Source organism: Cyprinodon tularosa, unplaced genomic scaffold (genome assembly GCF_016077235.1).
Source record: "Cyprinodon tularosa strain WSP-4 unplaced genomic scaffold, ASM1607723v1 ctg79, whole genome shotgun sequence".
Lineage (NCBI taxonomy): Eukaryota > Metazoa > Chordata > Actinopteri > Cyprinodontiformes > Cyprinodontidae > Cyprinodon > Cyprinodon tularosa.
This window is the reverse complement of record NW_024039551.1, coordinates 1,596,324-1,621,620: the sequence shown is the minus strand read 5'-3', so window position 1 is coordinate 1,621,620 and position 25,297 is coordinate 1,596,324. Positions and strand designations below refer to the sequence as shown.

At 40.7% G+C, this 25,297-nt stretch overlaps 1 protein-coding gene across 1 annotated transcript in view; it reads right to left on the bottom strand.

The window, feature by feature from the left end:
• The window catches only part of frem3 (Fras1 related extracellular matrix 3), a 50,203-nt gene that overhangs the window by 2,387 nt on the left and 22,519 nt on the right, over window positions 1-25,297 (bottom strand). The window contains exons 4-22 of the mRNA XM_038271050.1: window positions 24,677-24,907; window positions 24,472-24,597; window positions 24,134-24,385; window positions 16,901-17,050; window positions 16,621-16,830; window positions 14,626-14,823; window positions 14,385-14,549; window positions 8,455-8,637; window positions 8,248-8,378; window positions 6,962-7,120; window positions 6,571-6,874; window positions 6,360-6,491; window positions 5,951-6,282; window positions 2,774-2,966; window positions 2,601-2,705; window positions 2,191-2,318; window positions 1,979-2,113; window positions 284-410; window positions 7-194 (exon numbers count right to left, since the gene is read on the bottom strand). Coding sequence (XP_038126978.1) covers window positions 7-194; window positions 284-410; window positions 1,979-2,113; window positions 2,191-2,318; window positions 2,601-2,705; window positions 2,774-2,966; window positions 5,951-6,282; window positions 6,360-6,491; window positions 6,571-6,874; window positions 6,962-7,120; window positions 8,248-8,378; window positions 8,455-8,637; window positions 14,385-14,549; window positions 14,626-14,823; window positions 16,621-16,830; window positions 16,901-17,050; window positions 24,134-24,385; window positions 24,472-24,597; window positions 24,677-24,907 — 3,449 coding nt within the window. The remainder of the gene's footprint in view (window positions 1-6; window positions 195-283; window positions 411-1,978; window positions 2,114-2,190; window positions 2,319-2,600; window positions 2,706-2,773; window positions 2,967-5,950; window positions 6,283-6,359; window positions 6,492-6,570; window positions 6,875-6,961; window positions 7,121-8,247; window positions 8,379-8,454; window positions 8,638-14,384; window positions 14,550-14,625; window positions 14,824-16,620; window positions 16,831-16,900; window positions 17,051-24,133; window positions 24,386-24,471; window positions 24,598-24,676; window positions 24,908-25,297) is intronic.

Below are 25,297 nucleotides of genomic sequence, written 5' to 3'. Positions count from 1 at the left end.
TCCTACCAAAATCTTGAATCTATAGAGCAGAGAAGGAGCATCTGCCAGGCAGCCATACTCCCTGTTCGTAGGGTTGTACTTGGGGACGTATCCGTCCGCTCCGGTGCAGAGGAAAACCTTCTCGATGCTGCAGGAGAAGGAGTCGCCCAGGTTCTGGACGGGGTCTACCATAACACGGCCGTAAATGGTGGAGCCTGAGACAAAGAGCAGCAGGTGAATAACCAAGTCTGGAGGTCAAAGCTGTAATGTTTTCTTACTCCACTAGAGGGCAGTGGTGTCCAACCTTCAGAAAACGCTGCATCAGTTCCTTCCCCGAAGCCCATGGAGCCATCAGACAACCAGAGCTCTCTCTTCGACAGCAGGAACATCTGAGTGTTCAGACTGAATTCAGCCGCCACCGGATCGCTCACCTGTCAGAGAGGATGACACATCACATCAGGAGGGAGGGGGGGGCGTAATCTTTAGACCACAGGTTCCCAATATAGTAACTTTTATATAATCCCTAAAGTATATGGAAGCCCAATATATAAAGGTTTGTCCCATGAAATGAATAAATGCAGTATGAAATAAGGAAAATTAATATTGAGTTAAACATCATTTAATATACCATTAAATTCTATCATGCTCAATAAGCAGTTAAATCTCCAAATAAATAAGTAAAAAACTAATTTAAATGATGAAAAATGAATATATTTACTTCACTCTCCAACAAAGTTGGTAAACACAGGTAGGAACCTTTGGGAACCCCCTGGGTTAGTGTTACGCCGATACCAATACCAGTATCAGGCGGGGCCCCGATCCAGCACTAAAATGGTGGTATCAGTATCAGTGAGTACCAACAAATAGGGCACCGATATCATTTTGATCGCCAAATATTTAATCAACTATTGTCACCCATTCCAGGTAGGCAATAAAAAGTTCTACTGGATTCACTTTGTATTAGTCTTTTCCTGCTTCATAAAGGTAGGCAGCAGCTTGACAAAGCCATGATGGCAACACACACACACACACACACACACACACACAGGGGGCGGGATTAACGCGAATCGAGTCTCTGTAATCGATTTGCTTCGCCTTAATGTGCAGGGTGACCAATCAGATGTTAGATAACCGCGCCCTAACTTTGATGGGTGAGTTTGACAGATTCTTTTAATGGTTTCGATGCACTGCGACACAGGACCATGAAATAATTAAATGCACACTGAAATAATTATATATATTTTTTTAATAAAATGAAGACGTATTTTATTAAATTAATTACACATTTATATATTTAATTCCTTATTTATTTAATGAATTACACATTTAATTAATCGTTTATCGCTGTATTTATTTATTTAATTGTGGCACTTTATATTAGTGACATGGTTTTAATTAATGAATGACACATTTATTTATTTAATTCCACATTTAATTAATTATTGACACATTTAATTATTTATTTAATGCTGTATTTAGTTATTTAATTTTGGCACTTTTTATCCTCCATAATTGTAAGGTAGTTTGAAAGTAATAAAGCAGATGTTGTATTTGCATCTGTTTTTATAGTTGACTATCTAAAAAGTCTCTCACAACATTAATCACTAGAATGAATTTCATGCAGATTTTTCACTTCCTTAAAGTTTACCCACTGGGTTTTTCCTCTCAATGAGAGATAAAACTGATTCTGGTTGCTAGGCAGGCTACTTGCAGGCTTATTTGCATAGTGGTTTCTGATTGGTCATTTATTAGAAGGAGTTGTTTGGGCTCTCCGCTGACTCCATACAGACAGTAGAAGATTGCTGGCTGTGCAGCGATCCTCGAGCAATGTAGTGTCACCACCACAAACAACCCAACACACTTTAGAAAATTCCTTCTCTTCTAATACCTGACGTCTCTTTTAGGTTGCCGTGGGCTACCCCGCTGACAGGGTTGTGCCCTGGGTAAAGGGCCATAGCCCCACATAGATAGCTGTTATTGTCATCGACTGGTGCGATACCTGCTGGAAGCGAATGTCCATGTCGAAAGTGAGCGGCTCTCTGGGGTGGCAGACGGGAGGGATGCTGAACTCCCCATTGGGTGACGCCATGCAGGGAACCAGCTTCACGGCGTAGGTTCCGGAGTAGTCCCGTACCTGGAAACCAGACGTTCACGCTGCTCAAGCCTTGGGAACATTAAGCTACTTTACCTTTTCACAGAAGGAAGACTCACCGCAAAATCTGAGACAAAGCTCCACTGCTGCATGGGCTGGTTGTATGTAGGCTCAGTTCTGACCAACGCGAGGGTGAAGGTCAGGCCGGGGATGTCGGCGCAGATCACCATGGAGGACACACTGGTTCCTAAGGACAGATACAAACACAGGCAGCACTATAGCACAGCATTTGTGTCTTATTTATAGGGGTGTTTTAGAGCGCCGTGCTTCCAGCACTAAGGGTCACTTCAACATTTGCTTCAGTGACCTTTGGCAGTTTCACAAGAGAAAGACCCCTGAGGCGGAACTCCAGAAATAGAGGAATAGAGGATGTTGGCCACAGTAACCTGATCTGCTCCTGCTACTACCAAATTAACCAGCAGGACAAGTTTGGGATGTGAATGTATGCATGCCGGCACCAATCACATACCTGGATGAGACATAACAAACTGTCCCCTGAAGCGAGCCTCCGTCTTGAAGTTGACCACCAGGCGCCCCTCCTCATTAATGCGCATGCTGGTGGGGTACATGGCTCCTGCAGGAACAGAAGACGCTGTCACATTTGGCACAAATGGATTTCTGGAAAGAGGACGGATGGCGTACCTTGTAGCTCTGCCTCAGGCGGGCTGCCGACGCCGTCCTGCCACAGAATGGCCGTGTCGTACACAAAGGTGAGCTTAAGCTCCGACTGCAGGTCAAAGTGCTGCCAGCCTCCGACAGCGACGGGCGAGTGGAAGACGTAGGACACAAAGAGAGGAACACGCAAAGTAACGTAGGACTGGACCAGGTTGAGCACCTGGAGGATAGAAAAACATCACATCTGAAAATCTGATACATTTTACCTTCACTCAGATGTTTCAGTGAAAAGAAAAAAGTTTGTGTTTTAGGTCACCAGAACATTAAAATGCGTCAGGTTGTCAGTCATTTACACCTCACCTCAACTTTACTAAACACAGAGTACAGATAAACTGATGCAGGATTTGTTGAGGCCAATTACCAATTATTGTGACATCAGTCTACCTGATATTTGCTGCTTATTTTAGAGCAGATATTGCTTTTCTTCCACCATTTGCATGGTAAGAATGACACAATGACAACTAATGTCACATCAGTCTCATCGAACCAAACATTAACAGATGGAGGAGCAGCAACATCTGATCTTCACATGATCTCAAAGCAGCTGAACAAACTGATAAATCATCTAATTGTGATGCAAGGAAAAATCACTAATATTAGCCCAAAACAGCGTCTGGCCAATGTAATGCCTGTCTCTAACATATAGAGGTGCACCGATCCATTTTATTCTGATCCGATCCGAAAACAATACCTGGGCTGAGCGTATCGACCGATATCTGATACTGATTCAGCTGTTGAACGAATAAACCATTTATCTTGCCATGTAAGTGAAGGCTTTAGCCTCGACATCAACATGGTAAAAAAAGGTGACAAACTAATGCAGATATATATAGAATTTTGATTATTTATTAAGGTTAGGGATGCACGATATAATCGGCCCCCTATCGGTATCGGCCTGTATCGGCCTTAAAACTGAATATCGCACATCGCCCACCCGACCGATATTTAACCCGATATTTGATCAGCTTCTGAGTTTCTAAAGTCTAAAAAAAAAATACTACTTCTTTTTCCTCAAAAACTTCTTTTTTACAGACTTAAAAACTTCTAAAGACAAGGGAAAAAATATTGATACATTAAAATATCCCAATATCTTCATATGCTGATATATTGCCATTTAAAAACACCATATCAATCTCTTTTACTAATGAAATATTGCTATATATCATGCTACGAAATACCCCGAAAATTCACGAAATGTTGCCATATTTTTATATGTTGATATATTGACGAGGTATCGATCTATTTTACTAACAAAATCTCACAAGAATTTACAAAATATCACGAGAGTTTGTAACAGAATGATGAAATTTCACGAGATTTTGAAAGTAAAATAGATCGATACCACGTTTTTAAAAATCAATTTGATATCAGCATATGAAAATATATTTGAGTATATTATTTTTCAAAGTGTCAGAAATGGATAACAAAACTGCTATTTTCAATGACTACTTATTTTTGTCCAGCTTTAACATCGGTATCGATATCGGTTATCGGCTACATGAGTTTTAAAATATCTGCATATCGGCCAAAATCCCAATATCGTGCATCCCTAATTAAGGTCATAGAGAAACGGCTGTTCCAACAGTTGCATTTCTGATTTCTGCTATTGGTGCCCAACTTACATGAGTGAATAAAGTGAATGTGACATTTTTTATTTAGAGGAGGAAAGCGGGGACGAAGTTGTTGTGGAAGAGGACGCCAGGGTGGCAGAAGCTTGGTTTGGTGTAGAAGGCTTCCAGCCGTACATGTTTGAGGCCTTGCCTTGCAACGCTGCCAGTTCTGTTAGCTCTACGCCTGCTGAAGACGTCCATCCCTGTGAACACTGGGACGGAACTCAATGGGAAATTGATTCTTATGTCTTATTTCAACCATTGCGTATATTAGCTGCGCCATATGAATCAAAATGCAATGACAGAAAACATTTGATTGACAGATGATCGTTGATATATGATTGACCGAATTTAGGTGTAGAAGCTGACGCATAACTAACTGGCCTGCATAAGATAATGGAACAAAAACACACAGATTAAAAAAAAATTTTTTTTTAAACGAAATGTTCTAACTTTTGGCACAATATCATATGATAAAGAGTACATTTATATACGTGTTTAAGCTAGAATGATTTGACATTCAAATATGACTTCCCTACGACTTTAACAAATAAGCAACACAAAAAGAAAGAAATAATAATTCCATGTAAAGTGCTCTGGATATCAGAAATATCCGATCCAAGTATCGGATCGGTGCATCTTTAGTGAAATATAGAGCTAATTATTGTTTTCATCTAGAATGAAACCAGCATAGAAACTGCAGTTTGGGAAAACACCTTTAAAACCCAAAGTAGTGGTCTCCTGTATACGTTCTCAGGCTGCTGTGGAGGAACTTGGACCCAGTCTCCTCTAGAACATTCCTTCATATCAGAGAGGTTTCAATCAGAGATGGATGTCAGCCGCCGTATTAGTGCTTTTTCTGTATGTGCATCGGCCGATACCTGAACCTGTTTGTGGTTTCATCATTGTGCTCAGCAGCCATTGTTTCAGATCAGGTGAAGCTAACGCAGCACTGCTCCCCTTCTTTGCTATCATTGTAAATGTTCTGTTTGAATTTTTATATTAAAGTTTTCTTCTTGTTTTAATTTTGACTTGTGTAACATTTGTTTCCTTTGAGTCATTTTTATCACACAAATTGCGCAAGAAAAAGGAATATTGGCCCCAAAAATAACATACTAAGGATTTGTTAGACTGATGACATAATGGCATCGGCCTTATAATAACTGCAGCTTCATTCAGGCAGAGCTTTGGTCTTTGACTAGGCCATTCCAACACCTTCAGTTTATCCTCTAAGCCTTTCTGCTGTAGGTGTCCCACTATCTGTCTGCTGTCTTGTTGAGGATGCGGTCAGGTCAAAGACTCAGCTGGTGGACAGAGGATCTCAGGTTTTATTTAAGAATACTGTGGACTACAGGAGAGTTTACAGGTGGAAGCATCTAAAAGCCTCAGGATGGCATCTGTTGAGAACTTGATTTGAAAACCTTTCCTTCAATGGAACTAGAAGTGAAATCTTGCAACCATTCCACCCTGAAGCAGCTTTAAGTCACCGCTGATGTCATAAAGCCTGGGTCTGGGTTGGGTAAGTGGGGCTCACCTGTCCGTCGGTGCCGATGGAGCCACCGCAGTCGTTAAGCAGCTCGGACATGTCGTAGTAGCTGGTGAACTCCCACAGGCAGGCCTCCAGGTTCAGGTTCCTATAGAAGCGTAGAGAGTTTGCTGAACGCATGGCGGCGCTGTACTGGTATGGCGATGTCTCCCCAATGATCTCAGGGTTCTTTGTCGCATCAGTGATGAAACCGTAGGCGGTTTGGATCTCGTTGAAGTCCAGCAGGTTGGAGCAGCGGTGGTTCCCCACACGTGTGCCGTCCGGGCTCAGGGTGAGCTCAAAGTTAGACAGAGGTCTGGTGGAGATCACTGGGAGCATTCCTGGGGGGGAGGGCACAAGTTCACGGTAGATTGATTTGGTCTTAAGCTAAATGGAACCAAGCATGGAAGAAACTCACCATCCATGTGAGGCATGCTGATGGTCAGCTTGATGAGGTTTGGGAAGTCTGGATCATCTGGACCGGTGTAGCGGATCTTGGCAGAGAAAGGTTCTGCTCCAACAGTTCCCGGGACCCTGGGCTGACACATTCCTGTGGGGAGTGGAAGCCGTTGCAAATGACTGAACTCACAGAGGCATCAGCCTGAGCTGACGATTCTTCTAGAACTCACCCTCCTCAGTACTGATGATGACGATGGGACTGGACAGCTCCAGGCCAGCGTATCCATCCGTGTTGAAGGCTCTGGCTGCACACTGAACTCTGGACCCGGCCTGGAAGTAGATGGAGTCCAAGGTGATGGATTTGGTGTTGGTGAAGAAGGTGTTGGTGTCCACCTCCCTGATGGGGCTGGTCACTCCGTCGGGTCCGGTGGGAGCGCTGATCAGCCAGCGGTACTGGGTCAGAGTGTCGTTGATGTTCTCTGCAGAGCAGAGGGAGCCTGTTTTATCAAAGTCGTGGTACTTTGGGTTGCAGGCCTGGAAATGCAGAGAAACAGTTAAGAAAAACATTCAGATAAACAACGTTTGATGATCAGAGAGCAGGAGGAGGAGGACTGGACCCACCGTCACACACACTACAGGATAGCCATTGGGTGGGTTGGGTCTGTCTCCGGTTCTGGTTGTGTCATCATACATGAGGAGAGACACCACTTGAGGCACTGCGGGGAAGGTGACATCTGCAACGCTGTCCATCTCCTCGATGTAGACCATGGCCTTGTTCATCTGGGAGGAACAGGAGGAAACTGTAACTTCTCCAACGGTTCTCAGTCATCCAGGTCAACATCATTCCAAAAAAAAAACAATCTACTGAAATTTGTTTCCAAGTTTGAAAACGTTTCGATTCCCATCTAGGAAGCTTTTTACATTTAAAATGACAGAAATAGCGTTGAGTTTGAGGCTTTAGAGAGAGGATCAAAAACAAAGCCTATTTTTGGCTTAGAAAACATGCAAATTGAACCAGAAGAACGGGCCCGCCCCTTAGGAAAGGACAGATGTTTGAGTTCTTTGTTAGCCTGCAATACCCCGATACTGGTCTATGCCTATTTGCCTATTTGTTCACTAAAGAACATCTGAGTCCAGAAGCAGAACAGCTTCATCATCGCTGAGATTAAATCACACACAGGTCGATTGTCTTTAGCTTCTGAAACAAGTAGGTTGGACTGGGTTTTATTATAGGGGTGAAATAAATACAAACATAAATACTGTGGTCTTATCTCTAATGTGGTAAAATAGGAAGTATTTTTATGGTTTTCCTTCCTTTGCTAAAAAATTAGCCAGGATCTAACAGTCTAGATCTGTGCTGATCATTAACTGATAGGTCAGCAGTTCTGCTCTCTGGTTCTCTTCAATCATCTCAAATGTCCATTTTCTCCCTAATTTTGACCAATCTAAGTCATTCCAAGTCACGTTTTTTCCTGTGGCTAATTTACCTCTTATTGGTCTTTCAGACTCTGACTGTAATCTGTAATCAGATCAGAGATGCCGTGATTCCATACATGCAGATTTAAAGAGGAGCTCCCTGTGGGATTCACAGCTTTAATTACAATATCACGAAGCACAAAGCAATTTTAAGAGTGATGATCTATTTCTGGGTTGAATGGCATGCGGCTGCTGCAGAGCGTACGGCTAGAATGACCCCGTTCTGTTTATAGGTTTGTCTTCTGCAGGGACATTCCCCTCAGCATCTCATTCCAGAGGGAAAAGCTTTTTAAAGAGCTGAGCTTCGGCTCTGCTGCGCTGACAGCGAGGCCAGCTGCTGCCTGCCTATTTTAACACGGGCTGACATGAGGGGAGGCGTGTTCCCGTGCGCAGGCTGTTTGTTTTTTGGCGCCATGCGGTCTTTAGCTCACCTGTATTTCAGCCACCATGTGGTCGTCAGGCTTCATGTGAACTGTGAAGGCCTCTCTCATTTCTCTCTGACCATCATACAGGATCTCGATTTCAACAAAATGTTCCTTCTCTCCTTCCTTGAACTCCACATCTTAAAAACAAAACGGAAGGTAAAGACGGATCAGCTGAGAGGATTTTCAACCCAAGCCCAGACCGGGGCCCCTTACCCTCTGACAGCGGGTTATAATCTTCTCCAGAGGTTGCAGAGCCATCCTTCGTGTGCACTCTCACCACCGAGAGCTTTGATGTGTCTCCAAAACGCAGGATGGGAATCTTCACTCTGGCCACCTCACCTTTGACCTGAGGTTCACGCACGCTGTATTTGATCTCCGAAAAACGGATGATAGGCTCTAAAAAAGGAAAGTTAATCCAATAAGACCAGTGAGAATCCCCACAGATTATTTCAGTAGAAGTCAGAAATAATATTGACCTCTTGGTTTATTTTTTTCAGCTTGCTGGGAGCAGCCTTAGAAAAATCCAACCTTTAACTTTGATGCAAACGTGTATTAGATGAATAATTGGTTATTAATCTCTAAATTCCCCTTAGAAATAGTTATGAATACTCCTGCTATAAAATAAACCAGAAATAGGGAATACAAATGTTTGTAAGTAGAGTTTTCTAGCTGCACAGAAACTCAGCATAAACACATAAAAACTAAAACACATTTGTCCTTACATCTTCTATAACTCTTCTTCTGGTCATTGGCTGTTGTTTATGGTGTCAGTCTGGCTAACAGATTCTAAGGTCACTAGATTTGGATTGTTTCTTCCTGAAATGATCTTTCTATCTCTCCGACCTGGTTTCAGTGTTCTGAAATGAATTTCTGTGATTAAATGTACCCTAACAAGGACCCAAAGAGGCTTTAACCAGGCCCACAGCATTACTAAACTAAACAGTGGGAGGAGCTTCCAGATACATGCATCTTTTGCTTCGCATCAAACTCATCTATACTATTTTATTGCTTTGTCTCAAGTCTGCTGTTACAATGCCAGCCGAAGGAGGAGACATCCTCCTTTCCAAACAAGTTGTTTGCCTATCGTTAGCAGCTAATAGTTGTGGAGGCTGGTTGACCCTTTGTTGCCGCTCTTGGCTGCAGATTGTTTCACCATCAAGACTTCCTCCTCACTGTATAGCAGTGAAGTAAACCTGGGTTCTCAGCTATAAAGCTGATGGTATCTGTCTTACCTCATTTTAATTCTGCAGGGAAATGGAGGTGTAAGTTGTTTATTGCCTGGTTCCCAGAAAATCTAATCAGTTAAGAAACTAAGTTGTATATAAATAAAATATTAAGTTTCATAAAAGGGTTGAAAATAATTGTCCAGGTTGTGTTTTTTTATTTTTAAAAGTGGAGGGCATTAGGTTAATATTTGAAACAGGATAGAAGAAGACATGCTAGCAGTTAACACGCTAGATGGAGAGGGCATAATGAGTTAATGACCTTCAAGGAATAGTACACCCAAAACATGATTAGCCTTCATTTTCTACTCACCCCCATGCTGAACAACACTCTGGAGTACTTTTTTGATATCTCAAATGCATCTGGAGATCTGGGAGGCTTCTTGCTGTCTGCTGACATTCAAATAATGGAGGTCTATGGTGCCCGAGGCAGAAAGGTCCATAAAAGTCCACAAAAACCTATCAATATTCCTCCATACTGCTCGTCCAATGTATTCCAAGTGTCCTGAGTGGGTAGCATCCAGAATTTACTCGAAACAAAGTCATTTAGAATGTTTTTAGAGCATAAACAGTAGTGTATAGGATTTCCTGAAAGCGCGCACATGCGCGCTCACGACGCTACGGAAGCCGGCAGACCAAGCCAGATGAAAGTGCGCATTCAGCGTCTGCTCTGCAAATAATGCAAGCGTAGAAGAAGAAATGTGCTGTTTACCTGTGCAAAGAAAGAAACAACGAAAGAAAAATGTCTGAGGACTTCAGTGTTGAGGAAGAGCATGAGTTCTTTGCCGAGCTGAATGCGCTGGTTTGGTCTGCCGGCTTCCGTAGCGTCGTGAGCGCGCATGTGCGCGCTTTCAGGAAATCCTATACACTACTGTTTATGCTCTAAAAACATTCTAAATGACTTCGTTTCGAGTAAATTCTGGATGCTACCCACTAGGGGTGGGTATTGCCAAAGAAGTCACGATTCAATTCGAATCACGATTCACAGGCCATGATGCGATTCTATCACGATGCATCACGATACTTGAATTATTGCAAAGCATTGCAATATTTTCTCCTCCATGTTTTGTTTTTGAATGACTCGGCGCAGTATCCCGCGGCCAGAAATGCTTGAGACACAAGGCAGCGTGCGTCAACACATCCACAGCAACATCTACTGGACTGGAAGTTGTATTACACTTGTTTGTGGCTGATGTTCGCCAACCATTCATGCAATTTTGTTTATTAATTTTTTTAAATTAATAATCGATACTTGGCATCAAATATCGATGCAGTAGATCACAAAAATTAGAATCACGATGCATCATCATGACGATTATTTTGCACACCCCTACTACCCACTCAGGACACTTGGAATCAGGGGCGGATCTAGAAAAATATTTATGGGGTGGCAAGAGGGGGGCAGGATTTTTTTAGGGGTGGCAACATATGGCATTTGTTTACACTGAATTTAATCACAGTTATCACAGTTTGGTGAGAATAGTATGTACAGTACTAGTGTTCCATGTGAAGCAGTTCATATTAATAATACATCGTAGAATGTGATCTCACTTAATAGGAGATAGAAGAATGATAACACTACTTCTAGAGGGGCCTTATGACAGGAAAGATATTAAGGTAAGACACAGGTGCTGAGTCGCAGATGTGTGAGATTGACTGTCAGAGAGGCAGCTTTGCAGCATTTGCACAAGAAGAAACTATAGAAAGAAAAAGTTTCCCATCAGAGATCTATGGACTGAGCTGGACTAAAGTGAGCAGAACTACACAGTAGAAATAAATGGGTAAAGGCGCCCGAACAAGGTACTGGACATCTATGTAATGTTTACTCTGAACACACATTTACCCCATTTGTTCCTCAGTAACTTGACATACAGCAGTTAAGGCAACATGAAAGGGACATTTCATGCATGTAGATCTGCTGTAGATAGAGCTGTATATGGAGGACCAACTCTGCCATATTTAAAAATAAATACAGAAATAAATAAATGCTCAACAAATAAATAAGCATACAATTAATTGCCACCAAAAATACAATCAACAAATAAATGTAATTAGAAATTATATTATAATGGCAGGCAGAAATGTTAAAAGGGCAGGCAGAAAGAAATAGCGGCGAAGAAATAACTAGGGTTAAAAAAAAAAGGAAGAATAAAATGAGACAAAAATATTATAACATGCACATAAGTAAATACTTAAAAATATAAGTAATTAAAAAATGAAGTTGAAGATTATAAATGACAAAAAAATAAATAAGGTAAATATTAAAAAGGCAAACAAATAAAAAGAGTTATATACTTTTATGACTAGCTGTATAATTTAATTTCTACTTACATTTATTTGTTGTTTGTATTTTTGGTGGCAATTAATTGTATGCTTATTTATTTATTAAGCATTTATTTATTTCTGTATTTATTTTTAAATATGGCAGAGTTGGTCCTCCATACTGCTGTATCAACAAATCAACAAAAAGGCGGGTTCTGTATGTTACATCAAAATCTCCACAAATCTGAAAAGAAGAGACATAAAAATACATTTTGCTTGTGAGTAGGTTCATACAGGTCATTTCTGGATAGTTTCATATTATATATACAAAAAAAGAAACAACAACACTGCTTCATATTAAGCAGGATTTACACCAGTATCACATTTTAACTTTTAACACTTTTGGTTTTATTAAAGGAAATATCAGATTTTCTCAGGTGCCAAAACAAAATGTAACAGCTCTGTAAAGGCTCACCAGAGAGCATAACATAAAGTTAACATGACTATAACAGCTGAATGCAGTGATTTCCATGTTGCTCAGCAAAACGCTTCACAACTTAATTTAGATCCAATCCCTTTGTGCGTTTTGATTTGAGTTCAACCAAACTTGATAATCTCTTTTCTGTCATAGTTGACCGCAAATATGTCTTTATGAGCCTGAGACTTCAGGCCTAACTAACATCATAGTTAGAGAAATAACGTTCTGCAACCTGATTTTTATCATCTGTAAATCAGCATTGCAGCTATGCTAGCAACATTGTGCTTTCATTATGATTTCATTTCTCTATAGATAGTTAATCAGTTTTTACCTGTTTCATCCCGTTTCTCCTCCCCCCATGATCACTGACTCCCTCGCTTTGCCCCGCTCGGTTTTCAAAACAATCAGTCTCAGTCGCTCTCTGTCATCTCGTGCTGCATTCACTGCAGTCCGACATTGGAAATTAGCGGTCGTATTTCTCAAATGAGCCATAATTTATAAGCCTTGCCACCCCTTCCGCCAACTGGGGTGGCAGCAGGGGTGGCAAGGCTGTCATTTAGGGTGGCATTTGCCACCCTATGCCACCCCAGTAGATCCGCCTATGCTTGGAATACATTGGACGAGCAGTATGGAGGAATATTGACACGTTTTTTGTGGACTTTTGTGGACCTTTCTGTCTCGGGCGCCATAGACCTCCATTATTTGAATTTTAGCAGACAGCAAGAAGCCTCCCAGATCTCCAGATGCATTTGAGATATCAAAAAAGTACTCCAGAGTGTTGTTCAGCATGGGGGTGAGTAGAAAATGAAGGCTAATCATGTTTTGGGTGTACTATTCCTTTAAAAGAGCCAAGATATAACAGTTATCTGAGATCAACCAGATCCAGAGCCGCTTGTTTAAAGTTCTGCTAGCAGAATAAAGCCTCAGACCATGGTATATCTCTCTTATATACTGTCAGACTTTTTATTTTCCTTTCAATGAACAGGATGCAAACTGTGATCTTGCAGTTAGCATCCAGTTCATTGAAAGGAAAGGAAATAGTCTGATGCTACGTTCAGACCGCAAGCGCTGGAAGCAGCAAAAAAGCTTCTGCTGCTTAATTTTTGATGCTTGTTCACATTAAGGTCAGACGTGCGCCAAGAGCATCTTCGATGTTCCTGAAGCACATCTAGTAAAATGTGTCCAGATGCTTCTCATGCTTCTGCTGCTTCTGTGTTCAATGGCAGAGAGTGGCTTTACTATATTTGCTGTGATCAGTGGGTAAAAAGTAGTTTTATAATGTTTTTAAGTGAAAAAGTCCACCTGAAAACTTCATCTGTGCAGGCAGTTTATCAAGATTACCATCCTGCCTTCAAATATTATTTTGCTGTAGGACCAACATGAAACCCCTGCACACCGGCGGTGCGCTGTCACTGGAACTCCCCTTAGACAGCAGCCTCTGGCCTGGTCGCCTCTTAGGGGTTTCTGTTACTGTTTGCGGCGGGTGGAAGATGTTTTTCATGTACGTAATCCAAACTGCAGGCACCATTTTAATTTAGTTTAGGTGTTAATAAACTATTTTAAGGGGAGTGATCATAGCGATCTGCATCAGCAGCGCTGTGCAGCAAAAGTTTAATTTTTCCATCTCCAGTAGTTGCTGCTTGTGCAACGCGCCTCAGATGCTCAGAAGCTCAAGAGGCGCTGCTTCAGCTGCTCAGATGCATTAAGATGCGCTGCTCCTGTTGCTCTAGAGGTTGCAGGACCTTTTGATGCGCCTTGATGCATGCTAACCATTGACTTTGCATCGAAACCAGCTGCATCTGCTGCTTCTGCAGCATGCGGTCTGAACATAGCATGACGGTGTTAGAGCAACATATCCTGTCTTACATTTCTGTTCAATGCAAATCAAAAGAGCATAACATTTTTAATTATTGTATTTTATTCGGTAATGTAATAGCTTCATGTTTAAATATAATTGCTGTTTAGTATTATGTTAATGCTAAATGCCATATTATTTGTATAGATATTCATCTTCTAAGCTGGGGGGCACAGGGGCCTGGTAATGGTATGGTGCCCATTTACCTTTACCGTCAGATGGGCCCAGTGCCCCTACAGCCCACCATCTGGCTCTGCCCCTGACTGCTACTTCAAAGCTTTTCCATATCAAATCCTTTAACATGTTATAGTGTATTTGATCGTACTGTCTTTGTCATCTGTGATGGTGACCAGGGCATCCTTCTGCTCTCCAATCGAGGCGCCATACGGGGATTTGCTCTTTGGACTCCCCAGCACCAGGCGGAACTCCTCCTCTTCCTCATGAACGGAGTCGTCCATCAGGCCAACCACACATGGCTTCTCTGACTCTCCTAGAACAGCAGAAAACATTCAGTTAGGACAACAGTAAGGATGGGTGAGGAGGGAGGAGACTTGGTGACTTCGCACCTGGCAGGAAGGTGATGATGGACGCCTCCGTATTCGGCCTCTCGCTGTAGTCCATCATTACCTGAGCGGAGCCCTGCCGGGTGTAGCAGCGCACCGTGGATCTGAGGCCGATGTCGCCGCTGCGGTATATTATGGCTCTCACTTCACCATCTGATTCGTCCACCTTGTAGCTGCCCTCCTTAAACTGAACCTTTGGCACTGAACCAAGAAGAACCATGAAGATCGTTCAACAGATTGAGAGCAGGTACTTTCACTGCCTGAGTGTTTGGGTTGATGTCCTAAGAGCCATGGAGCCCAACTAGGGCTATGAAGTTTGATCAAAAACAATATTTGTAAACTGAAATTTTTTTTCAGATTTTTTCCCCCCCCAGTTTCAAACTGCTGGTCCCTCTTTTTGAGGGAGGGGCTTAGATGTTATGGGGAGTGGATTGATGATTGCAAGTGAAGGCACCTGGACAAAATATTCCAAGCTGTTGCATTCAGGAACCGTGGGAACTAGAAATACTCTAATGAATCATGGGTATTTGGTTTGTTCATCGGTCACTTCACTGATCTGATCTGATGATTGTACTGTAATCAGTCTGACGGCTCTTCTGCTTTATTTCGAAAGGATGGGAAGCATCCAACAAGGACTGAAAACGTTCCTCATATTGGTCAATATCAGCTTCACTGCTCAGATCAGTGAGGCAGTTTTTACTTTTTAAAAACCTTTTACATAAACGCAGCATATTCATGAGGTTTTAAAGACATTTCTTTTTCTCACGGTTCCTGAATAAAACAGCAGATAATATATTGTCCAGACATCTAAGCTCTTAGCTATCATTCCACCCCTCACATAACATAAGCTCCGCCCCCCCCCCCCCCCCCCCCCCCCCCCCCCCCCCCGCCATGGGGCCAGCATTTTTTTTTCTGGATTCAATTCTTATTTTCCAATTTTGTTTTTAGTGTATTTTTTATTATTTCCAGTTTCAAACATATTTTTAGTTTAAAATCCTTTAAAAAAATCTTTACTTAAAATATTTATTTGTGTGTCCAAATAGATTTTAAGTTAAAATTTTCTTTATTTCAGTAAAGGATAAAAAAAAAAAAAAAAATTGTTTGTGACAAACCTTTTGGTTCCTGTTTCACTCTATATTCCAGCTCAGTATATTCATAACAAAAACATTTGCACAAAGTAAATCAAGAGAGAAAAATCCCGAAATTCTAGAAGAAAACCCTTAATTCATCAAAAGCTAAAGCTTTTCAGAAATAATAGACATTTAACTAAACTGAGCTATATTATTGAAAAAAAATTATTCTAGTAAAATTATATCTATTAAATTAAATATTTTTTTTACTGTAATTGGATTTAATCTAATTGAAATTGAATCAAAAACCTGCTAAATAGAACCCAGTGGGATTCTAACTCAGTTGAAAATGTTTATTTAATTTAATTCAATTCAGTTTATTTCTATAGCGCCAATTTACAACACATGTCATCTCAAGGCACTTTCCAGTTCACCAGACCATCCAGTCAGATTGATTAAAAGTTTTCTATTTAAGGAAAACCAGTTGATTGCATTGACTCATTGACTCGAATGCAATCCCTATAATAATAATGCAATTATTTTGAATAAAATACAATCTTACAATCACATTAAAATTATTTCAGTGTTTTTATTTTAACCGTAATATAAAAAGAGTTGAACTTCTTATTCTAAAGGTCGATCTGAGGAAACTGACAGGACTTTTTACCTTCAGTCGAGCAAAAAAGTTTCATCATTTAAAAGTATAATTAATTCAAATTTTATGAATTAAATAATAACCTTAATTTGCATCATTATTTTCTGTCCATTCTTAAGTGTTTATTAATCAATAATAAATGAAAAATGTCGTATTTCTAATCTGTATATTCTGTTTTAATCTAATGCTGTAATAACTGAAATAAATACATGGTCTATCAAGAATCAGTTCAACTCTGATCTTTGGGATCAGCGGTGTGATTCATGGACTCACAGTCAGTGACGGTGTCATTGATGGTGATGGTCGTTCTGCTCGGTTCTCCTAATACGGCGTTCATGGGCATCCTCAGCACCAGGTCAAAGGTCTCAGGCCCCTCCAGTTGTGGCTGACCCAGATCATCCAAGATGGTCACCCTGAATGTCTGCATGGTCACTCCAGGAGCAAAGTTCAGGTTCCGACTGATGCCAACGTAGTCGAGTCCAGCTAGACGGCGCAGAGAAGGTTGTTTATCTGTGACTGGGAGTCCAGTTTTATGCCAAACTGTCTGTTTTACCTTCTGCAGAAACCGGATCGCTCTTCTTGGAGCGAACGGTAACCGTGGCGGTCTTGGACAGGTCAGTACCTGTTCTCCAGACCTTCACCTCCACATAGCCAGAACTCTCCTCCACGACATATTCAGGCTCTCCAAAGTACACCGCAGGCTCTATGGAATAACAGGAAAGGGGGTATATCAAACAACTTTTTATACAGTTAATATTTACATTAATCCCCTTTTTTTCCCCTTTAGAGATAAAATCCCTCACCTATCCACCTTATTTTCGAACACGGAAGTAAAAATGGATCCAACATCTGGTCTAACTTTTGTGCATCACTTCTGTTTCAGTGCTTCCCTATGCAAACTAGCAGTAGCTTTACTGATTTAGTAAACAATGTCGAGGCAACATTTCCCTAATTGGCTGAGCGATCAGAGTGGAAGGTCGGTGCTAAACCCTCACACTATTTGTGAGTGGAAGGATGACATGAAGAGGTGGCCGCATATAACATATCAGGACATTTTAAACTATTTTGTATTGTCACTTGGTGTGGATGGATCTACAATGCACAACTACAAGAGTACGGAGGCGTATCTGTACCTCCATTGCAGAAAAGTTGGCAAGGCGTTAATCAGTAACAACATCAACGATCTGATATTCCTGAAGGCTGATGTCTATCCAAGCCAAAGCAAATCCAACGCTCATTCGGCATGGATCCTGACCAATGTTCCTGTGTTGCGGGTCAGGGGAAGTCATGCAGTCATGCAGCTGCGATTTTGTGGAAGATAACATAATGAATTGTCTGTTCAATCCAATAATTTACCGGCTGTTGCGTTGCTGTTACTCGTTACCAGCCGTGTTGTTTTCCTTAAGGATGACGTCACTTTAAATTCTCAGAAGTCCATCTCAGCAGCTTTGCTGTGTGGTTTTAGCAGGCAAAGATCAGTTTGGCAAAAGTCACAGGAATATCCTCTCTTCCTTCGACGTTCCCTCCCTGCTCATCCAGGTCCAGAACGCCCGGTCTGAACTCCACACCAAAGAGCCAAGGATACACCTAAAGAATTTGCTGTGCACACACACGTGCATGCAGACTGATGTTAGAGATGTTCCAGTTTGTCTTGATTGAGGCCCTGATAGGAGGCAGAGTCAGTGAGACCAGGAGGTAACTGGTCACTTTGTAGGAAGACACAGTTGAAGAATTCAGAGTCCATTAATCTCTCGTCACTTTTGCATAAAACAGGTTTTCATCACCCAGAGTCTGGTGAGGAGAGATGAACCCAAAGGTTCAGAGCTGCAGCTTTTATACTCAATAAGAAGGAACTGAAGGAAACTTTTATGAATATCCTTATTTATAGGTCATCAATGTGAAGAAATCTCCCTCGTTTCTGTGCATGGCGCCATGAAAGACCTCGGTTCTTCATCCTGTCACTGCAGTAGGTTCTCACCAAACGTTACAATTAATGCTTTGAATTTTATGATTTAAAAGTTGCTCTTTTTTTTACATTATCACTTTCTTATGAAGACCGGCCTAGATCTGTGTTCTTAGAATGACTAACTTTCTCTGTATTTACACCTCAAAGGGGACAGGAAGTGAGAAATCAATGCTTAAAAGAAAATGTTTAATACAGATTTGACATGCTTGGTTTGAATCTAACTTTAATATCTGTAAATTATAAAATCTAAGTTTTTAAAGAGTCTGAAGTCTAGTTTTTCATCCTCTATCACTTAAGATCAAAGTTTGGAGCCAGTTTGTTGTTTGATCTGTCTGGAATTTGTAGAAATGCAGCCGGTTAATTTGTTTTTATACAGGAACCTTTCGTTCAGCCCGTCATCACTGATTGATGTGAAGGAATGAAACCTTGTCGTTTCAGTTTTGGTCACAACTTTTAATGCAGGGTTTCCCAAAGAGGAAGTCGGGACCCCCAGGGGGTCACAAGAGATGTTTTTTGCGATCACTGTAATCTCTGAGATATATGAAAGACCAAAAATGTCAAATGAAAGACATACATTTTTTTTTTACATACAGACATTTTTTAAATCTCATGTCAAAAATCTCAGGGTAACATTTGATACTGGGCTCAGATTTGACAAACAGATTAGCTCCGTTGTCAGCTCAAGGTTTTTCCAGCTCTTTTGGCCAAAGTCAAGTCCTTTCTCAGTCGGCAGCAGAGATGGCAAAAGTACTCACTTTCCATACTTGAGTAAAAGTACAGATACTTGTGTTAAAAAATACTCTTGTAAAAGTGGAAGTACTGATTAATCTTCTTTACTCAAGTAAAAGTAACAAAGTACAGGCTTGTAAATTTACTTAAAGTATAAAAGTAAAAGTAGAAACCAAGTTTTTCATGCCGTTGCCTACATTTTAAATGGATGTCTGCCAATAGGACTAGATCTCCGTTGTGTTCATTTTTAATCATCTCGTCGTCCATGCTACTATGCTAACGCCACCGCCACCAAGCTGCAATGATTTGCCGTGAATGAATACCGCCGAATCTGTCGATTCATCTTGTAGTGGTGCGTCAAATGCAACGTAGATTCCCATCCAATTACATTGAATTTGGTATTGATGATGTGAAAAATAATAACGGTAACTCCATTGAAATGATTCAAAACTAAAGTAACGAGCCAATTTTTAAAAATGTAAGGAGTAGAAAGTACAGATATTTGTGTAAAAATGTAAGGAGTAGAAGTAAAAAGTCGCCATAAAAATAAGTAGTAAAGTAAAAATATCAGAAAAATCTACTTGAGTACAGTAACAAAGTATTTGTACTTCGTTACTTCCCATCTCTGGTCGGCAGGATCTTGAGAAGGCAATCCATGCTTTCATTAGTTCAAGACTGGACTACTGCGATGCCCTTTACGTTGGCCTCAGTCAGTCATCAATTTCTCATCTCCAACTTGTGCAGAACGCTGCTGCCCGATTTTTAACAAACACATCCAGACGTGAACACATTACTCCTGTGCTGTCGTCACTCCACTGGCTTCCAGTCCTTTTTAGAATTGATTTTAAACTTCTGCTGTTTGTTTTTAAGGCCATCCATGGCTTCGTCCCCTCTTACTTGTCTGAGATTTTAACTTTTCGCAATTGTGGCAGAGCTTTTCGCTCCTCGGATCAGCTTCTGTTAGAGGTCCCTAAGTCAAGACTCTAACAGTGGGGCAATCGTTCTTTTGCCGTCGCTGCTCCCAGACTGTGGAACAAACTAGCCTTTTAAAAAAAAAAGCTTAAAACCCACTTTTTAAAATTAGCATTTCATTCTGACTAGGATAATACTCTGTGTGCCCCTTTCTATGCACCTCTGGAAGGCTTTTAATGTCCTGCAGCACTGCACCACTACAGCACTTTTAATTGTATCTGTATGTTTTATATGTGTTAAGTATTGTTATTTGGTTTTGTTGTAAAGCACTTTGGGTACCATTTGGCTATTGTAAAGGGCTATACAAATAAATTTGATTTGATTTGATACATGAAAAATAAATAAACCATGAAATAAGACTTAACATTTATTCATGTAATACCTCAATCCAAAATCAGATTTACCAATAAATTTTAAAATGATAAATAAAAGTAAAAATAATTAGTTTAAAAGTGAATATAAATACTTCACTTCATATGTATAAATAAATGTCGAGTCTGCTGCATAGTAATTGCTCAATGTGCAAAACTTTGACGGATTTTATAGGAGAACGGACGGAAGAAACCAAGTGGTTCAGATCAGGGATGGAGGCTTCTCTGCATTCGGGGTACAAACTGCTTCATTTTGAGCAGAAATGTCATCTCAAGTGCAAAGTTTCTGTTCCCTGTGGAGTAGAAATGGTGCCGCAGCTCTGTTGACACGTCTTCAGCCCCTCTCTGCTCGCATTCAGCACCAGTAAGCCCACAGGGGGTGTCAGTGGGAGGAAGAGTCAGACAAATACAGTAACAATGGAGGCTCAATGCTGGCATAAACCCAGATTTGAAGTTTACTCAGGCGGACAGACGCATCCAAACACATGCAGGCACTGCAGCAGATTTACGGCGTTATTCCAGGACCCACCAAGAAGTGGAACCACAAAAGAGGCTCAGACTGAGGTGTCCTCCCTTGTTTTCCCACGTGTCCTTGAACAGAACTTTAATTATACGTGGATGTAGTAAATTAGTTAAACTGAGCTCTGGGAAGGACATAGAGAGGGAGAGAATGTAGCAAATCAGAAAACAGCCGACACAGGCATTGAGCTGCAAAGAGCAGATGGGACAGAAGGAAAACATGTCTGTCATATGGACAATGGTCCCTCTTACTCCACCACCTGTCGTTAGGCTTTGGGAGCAAAAGGATTTCCTCTATCCCTGTTACCTTTACCTGATGAGATGGAGGTTGTTCATCATAACATAGCCGTAATGTCTCAGGCAGACCAGCACGGAAGAGCTCGGCTCATCTAAGCCACAGGTATCACAGACCTGAAGGCTGCAAAGCCACATGCCAGGCTTACGGTGCTGTCAGCAGCTCTCAGATCTCAGAAAGGAAACATGACGCCTCAAAGGACTGAATTCCTGCAGCCGCTCAGCCGCAGCACATGGCTGCATTCCTGTTACTAAACTGTGCTAGACTGTGCAACAAACACAAATTTGTTATTTTGCTGTTTTAACTGCAGTTTAGTCAAGGCGGAAAATAAAAATTTGATTTTTACAATATTTTGAACCGTCTCGATCTTGATTTTCTTCATACTTTTCTTTTAAGCAGCTGTAGAATCATTTTTTGCTATTTTTATTGAAGAATAAAGGTTTAATTTGCTCTTTCCTTACAATTATTCATTATTTCCTCTCATACGAGACCCTGACAGCATAACCAGTGCAATGAATCAGTTGAAATGATTGGAGTAAGTCAAAAATTAATCACTTCAAAAATGAACTAATGAGAGATTCCTCAGTGGTCTTTTGAAGGCCTTTAGTTAACTGTTCTGGTAGGAACATCTTTCTTTTAGATTTGCAGGCAAAGAAAATTGGCACAATTAGGCCTTTTTTCATATTTATGAAAAAAAGAGCAGGAAGAAGAAAGATGAATCAATTTTCTCCTTAGTTGTGTGTGTGAGCACAGAACAGATTCATAATTTTTTAAAATGTTTTTCTGCTTCTATTATCAATGGGTCAGAATTTAAGCATTTCATAAATAAACAGAAGAAAAAAATGGTTCTTCTGAAAATCTTTTTTTTTAGAGGAAGATTATTTTACATCAGGAAGATATCGACAGCATTTAAATTCCTCTTGGTAAGAAAATACTATCAAAAATAATCTATGGGTTAGCTGTGTCTGTAAAGCAGCTAATTGCAGGCTAGCGACCTGATCAGTTAGCTAATTTACCAGCTAATAGCAGCTTGATGCATTTACTTTGTACACATAAGCCAAAAAAGGTTTCATATAATGTCATATTATTTTCATATTATTTCACTACTTGTATACAATCGAAATAGTTTATTTGTGTGTAAATACAAACATTCTTACGATGTATAACTTCTGCTTCTATTTACACACAAACCATATGAAATGTGTATTAGCTTAGCCCTACTTCAAATGACAATTTTCTGCATATTTGTTGAAATCCAATCTGTTTGGTGCCCCCCTCAGGTTGAATATGTGTTACTGCATCTGATCTTTGCTATTGGCTTAGCCTGGTATGTGATGTCATTTGGAAGAATTGATGTCAGCAGTTCTCTGGATAGTTCAGGTTAGCTTAGGGACTGATGATAAATTAAACAAGTTTGTTTATGATGAGAAATGAAAATAAATCATGATTATCTCCATTTTAAAGGTAAATGAAAATAGTAAATGCATTAAAATGGGATGAAAATCAGTTTTCATCATTTTTCTAGTATGTTCAAATGTGTAGACATGACCAGAGAGCTATTGGAAAAAAAAATATTGAAGAAAGAAAATAGAAATAAAAAAATAAAATAAAAAGATACTGGATCATCCCTAAATGCATAAAAGTTGGACAAAAAGATTGTCTTTATCATTCTAGGCAAAAAAAAAAAAAAAAGAACACTTTCACATTTGTTTTGTGTCAGTAGGTCCCCAGACTTGATGGTTATTAATTTAGGTATTTCAGAGTGTTTGGTTCATATCTTTAGTGACGGTCCCCATGAGAAGCAAATATGAGGAAGGATGGAGCAGAACCACATAGAACCTCTGAGCCAACGGCTCAAACTCGTATTGCTCTTGGGCCAGAGGTGTCAAGTAATGAAGTACAGTTACTGTACTTAAGTACACTTTTTAGGTATCTATACTTTACTCCATTACTTATTTTTCTTCCTACTTCTGACTTTTACTGATTACATTTACACACAAGTATCTGTACTTTTTATTCCTTAACTTTTTTTAAACAAACGTTAGTTGTTACTCTTGGCTTCGGTCTAATGTTTATAAATGTTTATTTCACATCATGTGCTCCATCCAATGCAGATCATTGGCTCCATCCACATCTAGTGAAAACTAGTGTAATTGGATGAGTCATAGAACGCAAACACTCATTGGTTAGTTAAAGGAAATCATCAGAAACAAGCAGGTGTTCTTCAAACTGCTAACGTGAATTGTCTATGCCATGCTACAATGTAGGATTCAAAAAAAGATGTTGAAATGTATGAAAGGTCGGACACAGGCGAGAGCGTATCGAGAGACCGAGACCAACAAGAGACCAACTTAGCCCCATCTCAAAGAATTAAAAAATTACGCTTTCAATTCATATAGTGGCATCTGGCTGTTTTTTTTAAGGTTACTTTATACTTTTATACTTTTAGTAGTTTTTGGAGCACATACTTTTTCACTTTCACTTGAGTTAAAAGGTCAAGTTGATACTTCAACTTTTACCAGAGCGTTTTTAAACTGCAGTTTCTATACTTCTACTTTAGTAACAAAATTGTCTACTTTTGACACCACTGCTCTGGGCTGCTTGTCTCCTCCACAGAACCATCCTCTCGTTGCTTCTGTTTCCTCTGTCTCTGGTTAAGACAGCAGAAAGAGAGCCGACAGTTCCATTGCAAACCATCATATCTGGAATCCTCTGTTTGTGTTGCCACTCTCAGCCTCCTCCCTGCACATTCACTGGTCCTCTAGACACCACCTTCACCATCTTGCAGTAGCAGCATTTTAAAATATCATATGTGGGAGGAGTTATGGCTCATGTCTCCTTCAAGTTGTGCTTTTAGGAGATTGGATTTTGTTATTTTATGGGAACTAAAAAAGTCTTAAAACGTAACAGAGGGAAAAATGATTGTCTACTCACCATCGTCGCTGTCGGCCAGAATTGTGACTTTGGCGGAAGGGAAATTTGCGCCCAGCTGACCACCCATCGGCATACTGAGGCTGACGTTGAAGCTCTCCTCTTCCTCGTAGAGGGAGTCATCGATGATGATGATGCGGCAGATCTTTTCCCTCTCATCCTTGTCGAAGCGTAGCACGCTGGTGTGGTCCTCGGGGCGGGTGATGTAGTCAGAGTAGGAGAGGACGGTGGTGGGTATGGTTCCGGTAGCGTTACCTGTGGAGGAACAGAAACTTTATTCCTGTGGGAGAACTTCCAGCATTAGATGATTGGAAGCACTTTTCCAAACAGGTTTATCTCACCTTGTTGAGTGAAACAAACCACCATAAGTTCCTGGCTGGCATCTCCTGAGCGCCTGACTGGTACCAATAGCTCCCCAACATCCTCCTCTATCCTGAACTCTGCATGTGGAATGAACACCTTTGATTCTATTAGGAAAGAACATCGATCAGGGTATGCATTAAAGGAAACGGGAAAGTCATACAATTCTCTGCATCAGATTCCTACCATCTCCAGGATCTACTATCTCCACTGTTGCTGTATCGGGGTACTCCAGAACCGCTATGACGGGGTCTGACAGCTGAATCTCAAAAGTCTCTGAGGTCTCAAACTCCTGGTCAGTGAAGATCTTCACCTTCCAGGTTGCTGTCGTCTGGCCCGGGTTAAACTGGACCTGCTTCTGGGCTTTGCCACGGAAGTCCTTGTCCTTCTCAGCGGATCCGTCCTTTGTTCCGATGCCTGAAAAAGAGAGGAACCCAATGAGCCGTAAGATGTGGGTTTTCGATTCCTATATATGAATAAAACAAAAATAATTCCAACAGAGATATAGGAGCTGGAGAGTTTTGTTTTCCTTAAACCAGATTCTTGTTGGGTTTGCCCCCCAGAGCTCTTCAACATGGACGATGCAGTCATCAAAATGGCCTCCAACAGGAAACATCCAACCACATCAGTTGGTGCTCCTCACTTCGATGTGTTTTTGTATAGTTTAAAAGTCATATTTGTCGATGCGGGAGAAAGACTTTAAGCATAATCTGTGTTTTCCTGTTTTAAAATTTACGCTAGTCAAACATGTTATGATAAAAAAAAAAACTATGCTGATGTTAGCCTTCTTGGGTTTACTCTGTAGGT